Source organism: Lupinus angustifolius, chromosome LG17, assembly GCF_001865875.1.
Source record: "Lupinus angustifolius cultivar Tanjil chromosome LG17, LupAngTanjil_v1.0, whole genome shotgun sequence".
NCBI lineage: Eukaryota > Viridiplantae > Streptophyta > Magnoliopsida > Fabales > Fabaceae > Lupinus > Lupinus angustifolius.
In genome coordinates, this window is record NC_032025.1 from 991,533 (window position 1) to 1,010,518 (window position 18,986).

The following is an 18,986-nucleotide window of genomic DNA, read 5'->3' on the forward strand; positions in this document are numbered from 1 at the left end:
TCAGAGTGCTCTATTTTATTATTTTTTTATTTTAAAAAAATTACTTTATCCACATGTTAATATATGATTGGCTTAGGATGGAACACCGTTGCACAAGAATTTGCTATCTTGCTCCTACTAAGTACCAAGAAATTCAATGACTATTAGGCAAAACATGAAAAAGATTTAATTGACTTTCAATTCATGGCAAGGGTGTAAGCGAGGTATAGAGCATTAATATATACGAGTGGAGGCTGAGATTCTTAACATTATGGAGGAGAAACTCACTTGGTTTTAGGAATTGTTTATAAGAAAATATATCAGCCATACGTGTCATGACAAATGACAACTACATACTGGAAGAAGTAAAGAAAACGAATGAAGGAGGGGTGAATTAATGCTTACGGTGAGAGTAAGAGCAATCACAATGATTGTTCTTGACGGAATAAGAACATTGTTACTTTATTCTACACTGTGTCATTCTTATAGACGTTGTGGGAGTTATAATAAAATTATAAAATAATGTGTAAGACCCAAATAAGAATAAAAATGTTGTTTGTCATTTGGTTGCTCTAATGTCATTCTTTATAATTTTTTCTCCTAAACATGCTGTATTTCCTCTTTATTCAATTTATCATTCAAACTTTCTACCACTATGTAAGCTTTCCCCCAAACCCCATTAGTCAAATTTTCTGTCACGAATGCTTCAATTTGATTGAGCTTTATGGTCCTCATTGTTGGGTAACATTCAGCTAGGTAGGAAAATATTAAGCTTAAATGGAGAAAATACATACAAAGAGCACTGTATAATTCAAATGTAACTTGTATTTTGTCACTCACAGTACATAATGGCTATTTGTACCTTATGATAGAACTTAATTAATAACTAGAACGATGTAGTGCACATACTCTGCTTAGCTTTGGTTTCCACCATATCCAAAATTTCAAATGCACCTAATCCTTTCCACAAAAGGAGAATCACATTACTATGGCACTGTCAAATTGAAAATTCATAATCAAGAAATATGATACAGTTTTCTATCCAAACCTTTGGATTCAAGCATATTCAATGGTAAATAATGTGACTTATATTGTTGCCCCTTTTAAGAGTTGTATCATGTGAACTCTCCCTGTTGTCATATTTGTTGTATACTACCCTTGATGTCTCTTTACAACTGGTTAGCTTTCAAACATTTAGATTGAACAATTTCCGTTGTAACCAAGAAAAAGAAATATACTAATTTACAGATATTAACCTGCTTTACTAATAACAGAGAGTAAACAAACATTAAATACTCACTTTTACAGCAACAAAAGAATTTTCCAGCAGTTCCATTTATGGCATCATCATGAAAATGAGAATCTTGAAAAAAGAGAAAGGCCAGAAGATCCTGAAGCATCACTTGCAGGAGTTGGTGGAACATCTGTTGAGTTTTGATATGCCTGTTGACACTTCTGCATCTGCATTTGCAATTAAATTGCATTGAATTGTTTTCTTTTCATTATATATAACTGGTTTTTTTGTTTTAAAATAGAATAAATTTTATTAGGCACTTGAAATTGATGCAGCATGAAAACAATTACAGATTTAAGAAATAACTTTTGACTCTGCCAAAAGATATTATTTTAGACTAAATTGATAAAATAAAAAATGAGTTTTTGTTGAAGCATCATTGTTCACAGGAAGACAAACCAATCTTATTGTGAGAAAACTTATTGAATCATGAAGTATAATATTTTGATCAATTATGGACCATCCAATTAAATGCTTGAACATATATCTGAAATTCTTATTCTCCATAAAAACAATAAGCAAACCTTATTCTCACTAGATGGGATCAATTACAAGGCTCAAATGAGCTATACTACTTTATCATAAATCATTTCCAATTCTCCAACTCGAGTTTAAAATCTATAACATCACTTCAGTGTGATACCCATTGACGAGCCTACAGGACTTCTCATTGGGGGCAGATTCACAGTCTTTGCCAAATTATTTTTACAAGTTAGAATTACAACATTGATTCACCAAAAAATAGTATTCAAAGTTCATTCCTTATGGATGCTTAGTAAAGTAGACAACGACAAAATTACCTCTTCTGGACTAAACTGAAGCAGCATTCCAATAACTGGTAGCAATACCTCCACCTCACCTGGAAAACAAAGTTTTTCATATTAATTAAACTTGCTCCTCAATACTAGTTACACAATGAAAAGGAGATAAAAATACATTTTCACTTTCTTTGAAATTTATACCTGTCTCAAGAAGCTTTAAAATGACATTCTTTAAATATGTCATATCTACACCTTCCCTTTTGTTCGCTCTTTCCATGTTGCGAAGCTCAGTCTTCAATATTGCCTCCTACAGTCATAATATTTGGATATTCTTAAGAAAATTGCAGTACAGACTAAAGACTAGGAGTACTAGTAGAAGACCTTTACCTCCACTACGAAAATTAATTATTTTATGAAATAAACAGCAGAACTTAGCTTTCAATATAAGTTTCTGATTTTTTTGATAGGCAATTTTTTTAGGGCGAGTCTCAGTACAACGGTGAGGTTGTTGCTTAGTGATTAAGAGGTCACAGGTTTAAATCCTAGAAACAGCCCATCCGCTTGTGAGGGTAAGAAGACATACATCTACCCTCCATACACCCTACTAGGTGGGAGTCTCGTGCATTAAGCCGTCATTTAAGCAATGTTTTTTACTGGGAGGGGGATCGTGCAGCTACCAGGGTTTGAACTCAGGTGCTCACACTTTATGTCCCACAAATCTACCACCTGGGTTTACTCTTGGGGACATAATTAAGTGCTAAGATTGAGGGTTAGTTGTCGAAAAGCACATTCAACACAATATTCAAGTCCTTAAAATCAAGTTTAACTGCACAGCCTCTCCCGCCTCTCAAATTTGAGCCAAACTATCGATTTTAGGCTATATGTTCAGGCACTGCTATTAGCAGCACCAATTGGCCCTCTGGTCTGCCCATAACACTCCAAATCCATGTTATGAATTTTTACCCTTTCAAGTCTAGAAAATAAAATCTCTTTGGCATTTCAGTTTTAACAACCTAGAGAAGTGGGCCTGCATTTATAGAAACAATGTTTTGATATGGAAATACAATTAAAATATTAAGAAATCCAGGCACATTTTATACCTGTTGGCTATGGAGACGATTCTCATGCTCAAGCTCCTCAATTTCTTCCTGAATTAACAGCAGTATTACATAGTATTGCAGAAACGGGGGGCTGTAAAGAGATTGATATTCTGATAAAATCAAGACATACTTGAAGAGCTAAAATATGCCGCTGTGACCGTGCTAATTCTTCCTCTCTTTGGGCTTGTTGTCTAGCCAAAATCTGAAATTATGACAGAAAGATAAAATGATGGATTCTCCAAAACACACTAATTTAATGCAAAAAGTCTGAAAGAAATAGTCTTATATTTCGAATAAAAAACACCTTCTCCACTTCCATCCCCCCCTCAAATAAAGAAAAAATGGAAGACCCACAGTCCTGCCATTAAGGCAACTATAATAATTATTGCATCTTCTTTCTCAAACCTGAGCAAATCCGTATACAGAACTTTCCAAATAGATACTTAAACAAATATTTCTACATATTAGTATTACAGGGAAAAACAGAATTGTACTGAAAATTGGGAATGAAGAATGCTATACCAGAATTTGCTGTTCTGCAGCTGAGGGACTTAAATTTGTTGAATCCCATTTATGCCAGGCTGTACATAACAATTGAAAAAACTGTCAATTATCACCCTGAATGCTTGAGTTTTGATCATTTTTCTCAACAACATGATCAAGTATTCATAAACTTGAAGAAGTACCTATAAACTCAGCAAGCGGAACAACTACTATCATACTATATATGAATTAATACCTGAGCTATAATTACCATTATGATTGACCTGAGATAATTTGAACAGCATTGCGAGATCATTAGAACAAATATGCAAAGAAAAGGGAAATTTTAAGTATAGGACCAATGTCTCAATTCCTGTGATGCTGAAAAAGTAGATAAAAACATACTTGTGATCTTGATTGAAGAGACTGGCGGAGATTCTTATTATCATCTAAAAGTCTAGATATTTCATTGTCTTTCTCCTCAATTGTTCTATCAGCAAGATCATGAAATGAAGCATGCTCTTCCTACAAGTTAGACATGTTGTAAGCATAAAACTAAGGAGGAAACACTAATGGGAGAGGGGATCCAAACATAGGTTTAACAACTTGCAGATTACCTTCAATTTTTTATATCGTTGTTTGAGCTCTTCCAATTCCTTTTGATTACCTTGTGCAGTAGTTGCTTCATTTTCAGCCTTCATTGCCTCACATCTGACTGCAAAGTTTTATTTAAGTTAACCTTCTAATCCCAAAATCATACAGATAAGGGAATCAAAGAAGTATAAGGTATAACCAACTAATTAACCAAGGAGCGGAGTGCAGTACTTCGCCAGGTTTCTTCTACATTTTGAAGGCTTAGTCCCCATGCCTCTTTCTCTGTTAGGTGCTGAGCATTAGCTGAGTCGAGCCTTGTTTCTAAACTCCTTATCCGCTGAGTAGCATTTTCAAGGCCCGTGTCTCTGAAACTCATAAAGTGAGAGGTTGTCACTGTTCCACACTAAACAGTGAAAAAGGAAAGTACTGTACTGTATCCAATGTTTGTGCCCAACCCAAAAAAAATCAGTGATACATTTTGAAGGCCCAACCCGTTCATCTTTTGCTTCCAATTTTATATTTGCCATCTATATAATATTCAAAGTAACGTATAAGATAACAAGCCCATTAAGATTTATCAATAATTATGGCACCTTTCTGCAAGTTCTTTCTCATGATTAGCCATAGCAGATTGAAGATCCTGAAGAAGTCTATCCTTCTCTTCTGTTGTTGATGATATTTCATTCTCAGCTTCCTATAGAAAATTAAGAATGTGATTGGTGAATAATATATCTACAGTTATACACTAATCAAACAATGTCTTCTACATTAAACTATCATAAACATGTACTTTAAGAGCTTCCTCAAGAGCTTTGATCTGCTCAGAGTCTTTAGCTGCAGCCAGATCTGCATCCTTCTTTTGAAGAAGTGCATGTGCACGAACCTTGTATGAAGAAAATTCCCTCTCGAGACTACTGACCTGCAGAGGTGCACAATACAGAGCAGACATGCAGTGTTGTAAATGATGTTACTAATCTTCGAATATGTTATGTTGTCAAAGTACTAATCAAAAACTGTTCATGGATGTTGATGGAACAACAGCCATAGTTCCATGAAAAGTTTTCAATTAAAACCTGTATTGTTGTGGAGTTAAGATATATATATATATACACACACACACACACATATATATATGTATATATTCATTTAAGAAATGGCCATCTTATCAACCTACAGTGCCTCGTGGTATGTCTGTCAAAATAACCCAGCAAAAACTACTAACTGTTCCAAATTGCTAAGACAGAAGATTACAATATAAAAAATAGAAACAGGGTTCTCTCCTCAACAGGAATGCTATAATTCGCATACAGTGCATTCTAATTTAAAAAAGAACACTAGTGTCCGACATGAGCTCATTTACTAGAGACAAACCAGAAATAGACAAAAACTGTTTGTCACACAGAAGATACAAGAGACAAGCCACAAATGAACACAATATACTCTGTTTAATTTTTCTACCAGCTAACTAGCAAGAGAAGATTAATTAGGACCTCTTCCTTAGCAGCCAACAATTCAGCATCTCTCATACTGAGGATACTGGCTTGTGCAGATACCTCCGATTCCAGCTGACCTGGCCAATGTAAAAGCATAAGTATCCATCTTAATATGATTATAAGAAAGCTCTCAAAACGATAAATAAATACTTCTTATTTTTGCTACTTCAACTTCTGCACGTATGCAGTTGCCCTCTGCAATTTCAAGTTTTGCTTTAAGTGCCTGAGATGCAGTTTCCCACCTTTCCCGTTCCTTTTCCTGAAGACTCCATAAGTTGAGATTAAAGCATCCAAAGTATGCCTATGACCTCAGGCCTCAGTATTTCTAGACATTCCAATTTCTCTATAAACATCTATCTTTATCACCTATCCAAAAGCCAATTCTCCCAACAAGCTAAAAAATTCCTCATATATAAAGGGAAAACATTTATGACAATGACAACATTAAAATAACAGATGGAAAAAGTGAAAACTGTCCTCAGCAATATAAAGTCAGCATGGATTTAATCAAAACATACTTGAAATTCAATTTACTAACTTCAAAAAAATCAAGGCATTATGGATAAGTTCTTTCATGATCATAAACACATATTTTTAAAATAATATCTGAGACCAAATAATTACTTAAGGACGCCATTCTTCCATTTCAACATATGTGGTGGAGAAAAGAGTTTTCTTATCCGAAACATGAAAATTAATGCATACAATAAGTAGCAAAAATGTTCTTCAAGCAATTTTGCAGTTAGCTATTTAGCAGATACAAACTTTCTATAGCAACAAAGATAAACATAAAAGTTGCAGAACAAAATGTTAGACATAATATGATTTTGTAATTGCTTAAGGCGAGCCACATATTATGTACTTACACCAGTTTTACATTATTATTTTAGTTTTAAATCAGATTTATGCTTTACATAATCACAGCAAACACTCTTGCTTAAGTAGACGGGAAAGGAGGAAGAGCAATCCAACAGACAACGGAACACTAATTTACACATTTTGAAAGTCAGAACCATACATGTTCCTGTTTTAGGTGAGAAATATCTCCCTTCACACTTTCCATCACACACACATATATATATGTATATATTCATTTAAGAAATGGCCATCTTATCAACCTACAGTGCCTCGTGGTATGTCTGTCAAAATAACCCAGCAAAAACTACTAACTGTTCCAAATTGCTAAGACAGAAGATTACAATATAAAAAATAGAAACAGGGTTCTCTCCTCAACAGGAATGCTATAATTCGCATACAGTGCATTCTAATTTAAAAAAGAACACTAGTGTCCGACATGAGCTCATTTACTAGAGACAAACCAGAAATAGACAAAAACTGTTTGTCACACAGAAGATACAAGAGACAAGCCACAAATGAACACAATATACTCTGTTTAATTTTTCTACCAGCTAACTAGCAAGAGAAGATTAATTAGGACCTCTTCCTTAGCAGCCAACAATTCAGCATCTCTCATACTGAGGATACTGGCTTGTGCAGATACCTCCGATTCCAGCTGACCTGGCCAATGTAAAAGCATAAGTATCCATCTTAATATGATTATAAGAAAGCTCTCAAAACGATAAATAAATACTTCTTATTTTTGCTACTTCAACTTCTGCACGTATGCAGTTGCCCTCTGCAATTTCAAGTTTTGCTTTAAGTGCCTGAGATGCAGTTTCCCACCTTTCCCGTTCCTTTTCCTGAAGACTCCATAAGTTGAGATTAAAGCATCCAAAGTATGCCTATGACCTCAGGCCTCAGTATTTCTAGACATTCCAATTTCTCTATAAACATCTATCTTTATCACCTATCCAAAAGCCAATTCTCCCAACAAGCTAAAAAATTCCTCATATATAAAGGGAAAACATTTATGACAATGACAACATTAAAATAACAGATGGAAAAAGTGAAAACTGTCCTCAGCAATATAAAGTCAGCATGGATTTAATCAAAACATACTTGAAATTCAATTTACTAACTTCAAAAAAATCAAGGCATTATGGATAAGTTCTTTCATGATCATAAACACATATTTTTAAAATAATATCTGAGACCAAATAATTACTTAAGGACGCCATTCTTCCATTTCAACATATGTGGTGGAGAAAAGAGTTTTCTTATCCGAAACATGAAAATTAATGCATACAATAAGTAGCAAAAATGTTCTTCAAGCAATTTTGCAGTTAGCTATTTAGCAGATACAAACTTTCTATAGCAACAAAGATAAACATAAAAGTTGCAGAACAAAATGTTAGACATAATATGATTTTGTAATTGCTTAAGGCGAGCCACATATTATGTACTTACACCAGTTTTACATTATTATTTTAGTTTTAAATCAGATTTATGCTTTACATAATCACAGCAAACACTCTTGCTTAAGTAGACGGGAAAGGAGGAAGAGCAATCCAACAGACAACGGAACACTAATTTACACATTTTGAAAGTCAGAACCATACATGTTCCTGTTTTAGGTGAGAAATATCTCCCTTCACACTTTCCATAGCTGCTCTAAGTCGTGCAGCTTCCCCAGTTGATGCTGCTTCCATCTCTGCAATTTTAGATTCTTTCTCTGCAACTAGAACCTGGGGACATTAGTGAATTGAGCTGGTCAGATCTTCAGCTGGAAAGTTCAGCAAATCTGGAAGCATGTGTACTTATATAGGAAGTGACTGGCACTATGTAATCAATCAAGCAAAAACTTACATTCTTTTAAATACATTCCATTTAATTGCTAACAGCAAAACGAGTCCATGAAGTCATGAACCACAATTTAACATATTAAGAGAGACTCTGAAAGTAGTTTAAATATGCAATTAGGACAAACCAAAACACTTCTTACACACAGATGTATCTCGAATATTTAAGAATAAGGAACCTATCTCAGCTGATTCAAGGCCTGGTAACAGTTTCAAAATAAAATCTGATCCCACACCAAAATTAAATTGGACAATCATTTTTATAGCCCAAATGTACCGAAACATGGCCTGGTTACGTAGTCTCGCAGACTTATATATAAAACTAGCTACTCAGTAAAAGAGCTTAGAATTAAATAAAAAAGACAGGTACATTGTAATAATCATTCAGGTCTGAATATCAATGCCCCTTCAACCTCCCTCCCCAAGAAATGGAACATAATTTGCAACTCGGTGGCACTTTCCCCTCTTCTTGAATGATATCAAGTTTAAAAAAGCTCATAATTCTAAAACTCACCTGCAGTGAAGAAATAGATTCAGTTGCCTTACTTCTATCTGAAAATGCATCATTAAGTTGAGCCTCCAAACTCTCTATGTTCTGAAGGAAACAAACATTGAATTGAAGCAAAGGCAAAACTAGGTGCAAAATACACGGTACATAATATCATTTATTTTAGTAAAAGAAGAAAAATGGTTAGGGAGAACAGAGGCGATAAGGAAGATGATACAGTATCCTCCTAGAGAAAATAAGACACAGTCGGCCAAAGATGCTAAAACATGCACATGTACCTTTCGATGTTTAGCTGAGAGCTCAGCTAGTGAAGCTTGCTTTTTTTCATCAGCATCCTGAAGCAACCCTTTCATATCTTTCAACATCTGAGTTGTCAAGTTTTATTTTAGGATATACAAAGAACACAAATTGATATAACCAGTATTAATTGATGCACAACCATAATAAGTCATAAGAGAAACAGTGGGAAAAAAACTGAAATAAGCATTAATAATTGTTTTAATCAAGTGGAGAAAAACAGATACAAATCAAGCACTTAAAGTTTGACAAGAGAGATTTAATTCTTAATATATTGTCAAGATAAGAGGACAAAATCCACTCTCAGTTAAGCAAGGGTAGAAATCTGTTTCAGGGAAAATATCAAATAGCAATATACCTATATACAAATTTCTGGTTGAGCAAAGGCATCGTATAAAAGTTGTGTATAATAAAAAGTTGCTAAGTGTTATTTACGCAAATCTAATGCAACTATTATTTATTTTACAGCCATAAAAGTGGACTGAGTTAAGTGATCCATGCAAAAATACAGCAAGAGACAAGCTATAATCAGTTAGTAAGAACAAACACAACAAACATACAGGAGATCTAAATCAAATAAAAATTTCCCCCATTAAAAGAAATGAATCATCTATACCTGTTCCTTTTCTGTGAGTGACAGTTGCAATGCCTCAAGAGCACTCTCTTTAGGTTGCAATGAACGCTGTAAATCCTCAATGTCATCTCGCAGCCTGGGCAACAAGGATTTTTAGAGTGGGGATTACAAATGGCATACAACGATGAATTATCCTTTGTTTCTGTAAATTTAGTATTAGTATAGATCCGCCAAACGAGGTTCTATTAGGCTACCGGAAGACTGTGGAATAGAACTGTTAAGACACAATTACAATCAATTTAACATAAGAATGCTGTCCAATGATTCTCAGATAGCCAGGTCGATTGAGATCAGAGGTTAATGTAATAGGTTTGGAACAAAGTAATTAATGTTCACTGCAAAAGGGAGAAAATGGGTTTTCTTTCATATGTATAGTAATACCAAATATGCCTAGGGAATAACTACTTAGTAATACACACTGAACCCACACCCTAGGGTGATGAGATTTGTTTATTCATTCATTTACCTTTTTATCTTATCTTTGGGGGGGATCTCCCATTTCATATTTAAAAGAAAAGTAAGTGCAACCAGCCATGAGAGCATCCACACATGAATAAAGAAGAAAAGGGGGAATGAAGAGTAGATAGTAGCAGTGAATATATCCTTTTGCTGCAAACAATCTTAAAATAAGGTTTGATAAGCTCATATGATAAGCATAGCTTATTATTATGCATATTCCTATGATATAGAGTAAATGAGAACATAGCTTCTCCTGGCACATAATTAATGGACTATTCATCACCCAAATTAGTGGATTTACTTGTTGTTTGCACTTCTTAATTGTTGCCTATCCCCATCCATAGCTTTCAATGCCTCATTTGCTTGCTTCCTTGTGCGCTCTAACTCTTGTTGCAATGCTGACTGTTGGGCTGATGCTCTGTCAGCAGTTTCATTTACCATATTGAAACGAGCCTCGAGATCATCTTTTTCCTGAGAATGAAAATTTCCCAAAAAGAAAATTGAACTCACTTTCTACATAAAGTGTATAAAAAAAACAAGTAAAGTGCCAATAGATAGTAGGTTGACTTGAGAGGTTTTGTTGAAGGAGTAAGTTAGAGTTTAAAACTTCCTACTTGTTTTGTGCTTATATTTAAGAATTACAGGGCCCAGGGTTCATCATTAAAAGACAAGCTTTGTGCTTGCATACAAAATTTCAGTCATAGAAGATAGCCAGAACACAGTTTACACAAATTACTAATGTAGCTTAGCTATACATAAGTTTTAAGTAATAAAAATGTTTAAGTAGGGCTGCTTGATCAGTAGTTTGAAAACAGTTTACGGTAAAAGATTATGCAAATAGAATTATGTCAAGGAAATATAAACAATATCAACACGAAAAACATTGACAACCCAAAAAGGATCAGAGCAACAATTCACCTTTTGAATCTCCTGAATACGCTGTTTTGCTCGTTTGTGGAGCCTGTTAAACTTCAAGTCAAGTTCAGAGTACTTATCTTCATGCTCTTTAGTTTGTTGGTCCAACTTCGTTTGAGCTACATAAAAAGGTAATAGAGTGTATTTATGCTAAGAAAGAGAAAGCATCCGAGAGTGACATCAATTCTCTTATGCTTCTATGGTTTCAGCAATCACTAAACATATTATATACTTAAAAAGGAAAAATCACTCCCAATCTCTAGCTGTAACAAATGGTTTAAGAGGTGGAGCTAACTTCCAAACAAGTAGCAATATAAAACATTCCACTTTCAAGTATGTCAAATTTGCACATTAATGATTGATGCATGACTTTCACCATTTCATACACGCACACAAATATAACCAGACCTTCTGCAAGCTTTTTGGAGAGCTCTTGAGCCTTTGTCTCTGTCTCTGAGTATACTGTTTGAAGGTGTGTCAAAGCCTCTTCAGATGCATGTCTTGTTTGTTTTTCTTCCTCGAGTTCTTTATTTAATGATTGTATTCTTTCCTGGAGTTCATTCATGACGTCAGATTCCCCATCTTCCAAGACACCAACTCTATTGTTTTGACTAGAGTCACTATCTACACTGCTTATATTGCTAAATCCCTCAAACTGAGACTTCAAGAATTCATTCTGAAATCTAAGTTCAACAACCATTTGCAGAAGCTGATCGTGACTATCATCTGAACCTTGACTGTTATGAGATACACTATTTTCCGGAAGATTTCCTTTGCTTCCATTTTTGTAATGATCATTCACATCAGACAACTGCTCCTCGGGTACACGGGAATCTTGTGTGTGACTTTCTACCATGCCACCAGTATCCCCTTCACCGGATTCCATCGACTTCTTGTGTCACAAGTTTTATCAGCATAAGCTGCAATTAGACAGCCAATATCAATAAACCGATATCATATGAGCTACAGATTGAAACATAGAAATGGAAATCCATTCATAAGAAAGCATCTTAGAATCTTTAACATTAAAATGCTAGAGTGTGGAGTTAACACTGCTGGAGCAAGGTCAACCAATCAAATGGATTCCAAATTACATGAGTAACTTTATACACGATGCGCTCACTTAATTCGGCGATAGTTTTGAATTATCATAAAAATTGGAAGAAAAAAATCTCCAATTAACTTCAGTTCAAAATTGAAATGCTCCACAGATGTAGCAGTTAACACTCCACAAAAGTTAATTAATTAAATCTTACATGAACTTTTTAGCAGAGAAGATAGAACTGCACGTAACAGCTAGAGAAAACAAAAAAACAGAGCTCAGTTTTAGTTTCATTTTATTCTCTTCCTCAATACGCTGTGATGCACGCAATGGAATTTGAATTCAATTGCGAACCAAGTAATATTATGAATTATAAGAAACACAGAAGACTGGTTGTTCCAGAATTAGTGTAGCTTGTGAGGATTTACCAAATAAATTAAGCTTTGCGATTAGAACGCGGGAACCGCCGTGAGAGTGTGGAGGCGGTGGATGTGAGATCGGTGGTGGCGGAATGGATCTCGCGCCGCTGATCACGAGGAAGGAGAGGAGAAAACGCTGTCGTTTCCAAGTGCTCCTGTCACTTTGTCTTCACAATGCACGTTTCTATTCCCAACAAGGGAAGGGTGGACATGGATCTGGGGTCAAAGTTGTAATACTTTAATTGTAAGAGGTATTTTAGCAATTCTGCATATATTATTTTATTTATTTTTAAAAATATTTTTATAGAAAATGATGAACATGACACATGTCATGATTTCACTTGGCATAAGGAGATAACTTATCTCCTTATACCAGGAGATATTCTATTCCCAAGAAATAATTAATTAGTGATATATTTAGAGACTAAAGTAATACAAAGTTTTGGATATATACACCAATTTGCAAAACATAAAGAAGTTTGAGTTACAAACGAGGATAACCAAATCCAAGATCTAGTATGGATTTAATCGAATAAGTGCACATAACTCACTTCATTGCCCAAAAAGATAGTCTCATTCTCATAATCCAGATAGACCACACAACAGCAAACCATAACATTCTCCAAAGTTTAGCGCCCTTAGCACTTCCAACAGATATTTGAAAGTACACAATTAATCCAACAATTATTTAAAACTTTACCAATAGGTGATTGTTGATGGTTCAGTTGAGCCATGTATGTGGATTTAGCCACATAGACACCTAAGTCATCTAAACCCTATCTTCATGTATCCATTGTCTTCTCTATTGCAGGAACGATGTTGAATCAAATCATACAAATTCCTAAACAATGATTTCTCTCTACTAAACAAGTTCCTTGGCCAAGTAATTTCTCAAGACCAAACATTGTCAATTCATGAGCCATTATCTCTCACCCGAGCATGCTAGTTCCTAGCTAGGTTAAATAACCTAGAGAAGACCTCCTTAAGTTTCTAATGACCCACCCAAACGTCTTGCCAGAAAAAAGTTTAAAAACTATCACCAATTTCCTTCCGGATATTATACAACTAAAATTATAAATTGTAGAACATGCACAGAAAATAACAAAATCTATAATAGTGAAAGCAAATACTAAAATATAGAGTTCTCAACCATCGTGCTATGGATTGATACATGAACTTTAATTTGATAGGGTCCTCATTCCTCAACCATTATCTCTATTAACTAATGTCTAATATGGATAGAACCTTAAACTGTAATTACCTTTCACCCATGTCTAGGTTGAAGTTGATATCCTCCTTAATCCCCCAATCCCAATACTTATCGACAAGTTCACTTTAGAATTTTTTATTAATTACCCTTTTCAACGTGGCTTGTAACATAATTTTCCCCATGCTAATATTTCGATGTTAAATTAACTAAACATGATTAGTGTGTAATTTGTCATCTTCACATGTCAATTCTTTTTGGGTCGCAGCTTAACATTCTCATATACCCTTGCATCCCATGATTGTTAGCAGTGCTTCTCCGTAAAAAATTTCACACATATTTATTAATATTGAAGGTATATCATCTATTCATATATGTATCACTTATCAATGGCTCACATTGTGCTATATATATGACATAATTTTAACACATTTCATAAAGTTAATGTTAATAATTATTCCTTTCGTTGTACCATCAAATATATTTTCTTATCTTTTGGATAAAGAACTAATCTTTTTCAAGTTATGTGGTTACCTCTCCCAACAAATATCACTCATAGGAATCGAACTCTTAAATTTTAATTTTTTAGTTATTTTGGGATCTAGCAGGGTCTCTTATACAGTTACATCATTAGACGAACATCTTGTTGGTGTCAATAATTGTTTATTAAGACATTATCTAAAGAAACAAAAAAATATTTTCATATTAAAAATAACATATTTAACCTATTGCTCATCAAACTTAATCTTTCACTGCTAAATTACTAGTTATCTAATCTTAAAATAGTTAATAATAATTAAAAATATGAATTATAGATAATACAGTGATAACACATCAAACTCATATAATATAAATGCATATATTTTTTTTTGTACTTTAAATTTATTTAGAGATCAAATTTACGGAGTTTTTGGACCTTTTCAACAAAAAAATTACCTATAACTTTTGAAAAATAAATAATTATTTATTAAGAATTTTCCTCTTTAGTTTAGTGGTGGGCTTTTTTATATGGAATCTGAGATCGCATTATATTGATTAACTATTTAATTAATCATTTGTTTAGCACTCAAATTTCAAAACCCTACCACCACCAATGGCGACTCGAAGAACCACCCCACTCCTCAAACGCCTCTTCGCCTCCCATTCCCGCCTCAACCCAACCCGATCCGTCACCTACATGCACCGTCCCGGTGACGGCACCCCACGCGCCGTCACACTCATCCCCGGCGACGGGATCGGACCTCTAGTCACCGGATCTGTCGAACAAGTGATGGAAGCGATGCACGCGCCGGTGTATTTCGAGAAATTCGACGTCCACGGTGACATGAAGGCGGTTCCGGCGGAGGTGATTGATTCGATCAAGAAGAATCAGGTGTGCCTGAAGGGTGGACTTGCGACGCCGATGGGTGGTGGTGTAAGCTCGCTGAACGTGCAGTTGAGGAAGGATCTTGACCTATATGCTTCACTCGTTAACTGCTTCAATCTCCCTGGGTTGCCCACGCGCCATGATAGCGTTGATATTGTGGTGATTAGGGAGAACACTGAGGGAGAGTATTCTGGCCTTGAACACGAGGTCGTTCCCGGCGTCGTCGAAAGCCTTAAGGTATTCCATAATTTAATGTTTAATTGTAGAATTTTGATTTTATGTTTTTGAATTTCGAGTCATGTTAATCGTAATCGTTTGATTACTATGTTATAGTGAATTGCTTAGTACAGTCGTGAATGATTTGTGTGCGTTAAGTTAGTTAGATTTAGGGATGGCAACGGCAACGATTGTAGGTGTTGTTTTCTCTTTCCCAAACCCACAATTTTTGCTTTACCCATAACATATACGGATAAACGTATAAAATAATAAAAACACATATAAAATTATAAGTGTAAATCAAAATATACAAAGTAAAAAATATATTGAAAATTGAAAATCACTGCCCTCCATACCAAATTAATTTTATCCTATTTTAATGAAAACGAATCTATTTTATCTTATTTTAACGAAAACGAATGTATCTTATCCTATTTTATTGAAAACGAATCTATATATCCAATATTTTACAATTCATATATCCTAAAAAACGAATCGTATACGTGTCTTGATATTTATTTATTTTATTTTAATTTTTTAGTTTTTGGATACTCTACGGATACGTATCCTTCGCGAATCCGAGTGTATCCGTGTCGGACACCGATACGTGAGAGTGTTTGACGAATCCGTATTTCGGAGCACGTATTTGTGGGTACCCAATGAATTTTTAGTTTTAATTATATATTTATATACTTTGTAATAATCAATAAGTAAAAATAATTATTATATAAATATGATAATTATATGCTAAATTTATGATGATAGTCAAATAGGTATAATTTTTATGAAATAATAATAAAGTATTTGATATATAATTTTAAAATAAAAAAAACTATAATATACATGTAAATTTAATTAAAAACTAAATTATAAATTTGTAGGTACCAATGGGGTGGGTATCATAAAACTCGTTCTCATCCATGAGGTATTATTTCAGGTACCCATTACGGGTATTTCCACGGATCGGGTTTTTTGTCATCCCTAGTTAGATTGTTGGGTTTCTTGTTGTAATAAGTTTTGTTTCATAGTTACATGGTACCAGTTCCACATTGCCCTACCTAGTTCTATGCCGTTAATCACTTTTTATGTTCTTGTTACGCGCCTTCTTTCATAAGGAACCCAATATGTGGTACACAGTAAGCTGAACCCGGTGCATGTTAGGTAGGTTAAATGAGGGAACCATGTAACTATATTTTGTTTGATGTTGAGGCGCATATTTTGTTTTTGTGACATGGATCATTTTCTATTTTAATTCACCTGAAGCCACTAGCCAGAATATACTTATGATGTGAGGAATTTTCTGACATGTCTTGTGATGGGAGTTCATAGTCCCATGTATTCTTCATCTGTATCCTTCTATATTATCTATTAAGCTAGCAGCTTGACATGGTGAGTTATGGATTTCATGTTTTGCATCTCATACTAATGCTTTGCTAGGTAATCACGAAGTTCTGTTCGGAGCGCATTGCTAAATATGCTTTCGAGTATGCTTACCTAAATAACAGAAAGAAGGTGACTGCTGTGCACAAAGCAAACATTATGAAGCTTGCAGATGGTTTATTCTTGGAATCATGTCGGGAGGTCGCTGCAAATTATCCTGGAATCAAGTACAATGAAATTATTGTCGATAACTGCTGCATGCAGCTTGTTTCAAAGCCTGAGCAGTTTGATGTCATGGTATGTAAACTTACAATTAGATCCTAGTTCCCAACTATTTATCCACGTTCTTTTTCAAGGTTATTTGAACAGTGCTATAAATTATTGGTGAGATATACAACTCTATATTGCTTTCATATTTTAATTAGTGCTTTCATATATTTTTCTTTGGGGGATTGGGCCATGGGTTTGCCATCTGTTTTTTGTTTTCGTTCTTAACCTGCGCACAGAAGTCCTTTGACAAATGCATAGTGACAGAAACGACTATGAAAAACTACAATGAAAGCTAAGATGCAGATGCTTATGATGTATCTTTCTTCATTTTTGCTTGGCTTTTTCACTGTTTGTTCACTCAAATGGAAACTCTATGGTAAATAAAAAAACATTGAGAAAAAAATAGTATTTCATTAGTTTGCTGCCTTGGAAACAGTGATAGCATCCTGAAATTATCAACATAGTTTCCTACTTCAATATAATTATATCAGGGGATTAGAATGACGAATTAGTTATTATTGATGTTTTATGTATTAACTGTCAGAGTGTTGGGTGAAATGTAATTAGAGCAGGCTTGAAGCATCCGTGTTCTACCCGTAGGACATAAATATTTACTATTACCTATGGGGACGGACAAAGTTTTGATTCGTAATAATAAATCGTGTATGTTAGATGCTGAGGGGGATGTAGGTTAATTGTATGAAATATAGAAGGGGTAAGTTTTTCTTTTTCAGTTGGTGCAGGAGATTACTGTTTGATCTGATGGTTCCTTGTTCTCAACTTGCTTTTGACTTTTAAACAAAATGCACGGTTTTGAAGTTCACGAGCATTATTTCCATTTGCTAGGTGACCCCCAATCTTTATGGAAATCTTGTGGCAAATACTGCAGCAGGTATTGCTGGAGGCACTGGAGTCATGCCCGGAGGTATGGTTATTAGTTACTAGAGTATTGAAACTCTACAGTTCTTAATTTGACTATGTTGCCATTTTACTTATTAAATACTGTCTTCTATAGTGTCATTGTTATCTGAGATGTGTGACTCCTGTTTAGAAGTGTTGAGTTTAGGTTCAGAACTTCAGATCTTATTATTTGTGTCGAGTTCTTTCAAACAATTTTTGGGAACATTTTAGTGTATTTTTGCCGAATTTTATTCTTCCTATTTTTTAGAGGTTTTATAAACTTCAATCTGGAAATTCTTTTGTACCTCAATATCGAGTGCAATCCCGGAGGCAAAAGTGATTATTGAGAAAGTAGTACTTTGATCAAGTTTATTGCTTGAAAATCATTAACCAGGGATGACATGTCTTTGCAGGTAATGTCGGAGCTGAGACTGCTGTGTTTGAGCAAGGTGCTTCTGCAGGAAATGTTGGTGATAGAAAAGTAGTAGAACAAAAGATAGCCAACCCAGTGGCGCTGCTTCTTTCATCGGCCATGATGCTTAGACATCTCCAGTTTCCTGCATTTGCTGACCGATTGGAAATTGCAGTGAAACGAGTCATTCTAGAGGGTAAACACCGGACAAAGGACCTTGGAGGGACAAGCACCACCCAAGAGGTTACTGATGCAGTAATAGCTGCTTTAGAATGATTAATTTATTTGCTGACCTTCCAAAGGAAGCCAGCCTCTATTATTTTATCCTAACTAATGTTAGAATCACTATTTGTGCACCCTTTGAAGTTGAAATTGACAAATTTTGGTCCTGAATAATGTGTATTCAACACAGAAAATGATCCGATAAGTATTTTTTTTGTTCTTTTAGGTATGCACAGGCATTGGTGTGATAAGAATTTATCAATTGAGAAAGTGATAGCTGTAATCTGGTGTTTCTCATTCATTTAAACACTAATTCGTTTTGTGTTCTTGAAGCTA

General features: G+C 34.7%; 2 protein-coding genes across 5 annotated transcripts; one reads left to right on the forward strand and one right to left on the reverse strand.

Annotated features, from left to right (window-relative positions):
- Window positions 703-12,899, reverse strand: LOC109330459 (protein GRIP-like). Of its 3 annotated transcripts, XM_019564634.1 has the most exons (23): window positions 12,687-12,899; window positions 11,625-12,136; window positions 11,220-11,335; window positions 10,603-10,772; window positions 9,825-9,918; window positions 9,190-9,276; window positions 8,918-8,998; window positions 8,164-8,289; window positions 7,296-7,404; window positions 7,143-7,222; window positions 5,002-5,130; window positions 4,805-4,905; window positions 4,443-4,576; window positions 4,235-4,332; window positions 4,023-4,142; window positions 3,874-3,901; window positions 3,657-3,715; window positions 3,265-3,336; window positions 3,135-3,182; window positions 2,236-2,341; window positions 2,074-2,132; window positions 1,280-1,440; window positions 703-939 (listed from the first exon to the last, which is right to left on the reverse strand). In XM_019564634.1, exons 2-22 carry the CDS (start codon window positions 12,100-12,102, stop codon window positions 1,327-1,329), a joined length of 2,409 nt encoding a protein of 802 aa, XP_019420179.1. In that variant the 5' UTR covers window positions 12,103-12,136; window positions 12,687-12,899; the 3' UTR covers window positions 703-939; window positions 1,280-1,326. The 3 variants fall into 3 exon arrangements, with proteins under 3 accessions (XP_019420179.1, XP_019420180.1, XP_019420178.1); XM_019564635.1 differs by lacking the exon at window positions 703-939 and having other exon boundaries at window positions 946-1,440; window positions 3,889-3,901; XM_019564633.1 differs by lacking the exon at window positions 703-939 and having other exon boundaries at window positions 946-1,440.
- On the forward strand, window positions 14,909-18,986 carry LOC109331806 (isocitrate dehydrogenase [NAD] regulatory subunit 1, mitochondrial-like). 2 transcript variants are annotated; one of them, XM_019566535.1, is made up of 4 exons: window positions 14,909-15,487; window positions 16,916-17,143; window positions 17,963-18,041; window positions 18,430-18,986. In XM_019566535.1, exons 1-4 carry the CDS (start codon window positions 14,978-14,980, stop codon window positions 18,702-18,704), a joined length of 1,092 nt encoding a protein of 363 aa, XP_019422080.1. In that variant the 5' UTR covers window positions 14,909-14,977; the 3' UTR covers window positions 18,705-18,986. The 2 variants fall into 2 exon arrangements, with proteins under 2 accessions (XP_019422080.1, XP_019422079.1); XM_019566534.1 differs by having other exon boundaries at window positions 14,911-15,487; window positions 16,904-17,143.

Bases quoted from the DNA above. Each gene is read 5' to 3' on its own strand.
- LOC109330459 (XM_019564634.1), bottom strand. From the start codon at position 12,102: ATGGAATCCGGTGAAGGGGATACTGGTGGCATGGTAGAAAGTCACACA. The intron at 4,906-5,001 runs GTACATGTTTAT...AATTTTCTATAG, and splicing joins CTCTTGAGGAAGCTCTTAAA to GAAGCTGAGAATGAAATATC. The intron at 3,337-3,656 runs GTATAGCATTCT...TCATAATTTCAG, and splicing joins CTGCAGAACAGCAAATTCTG to ATTTTGGCTAGACAACAAGC.
- LOC109331806 (XM_019566534.1), top strand. From the start codon at position 14,978: ATGGCGACTCGAAGAACCACCCCACTCCTCAAACGCCTCTTCGCCTCC. The intron at 15,488-16,903 runs GTATTCCATAAT...ATGCTTTGCTAG, and splicing joins GCGTCGTCGAAAGCCTTAAG to GTAATCACGAAGTTCTGTTC. The intron at 18,042-18,429 runs GTATGGTTATTA...ATGTCTTTGCAG, and splicing joins CACTGGAGTCATGCCCGGAG to GTAATGTCGGAGCTGAGACT.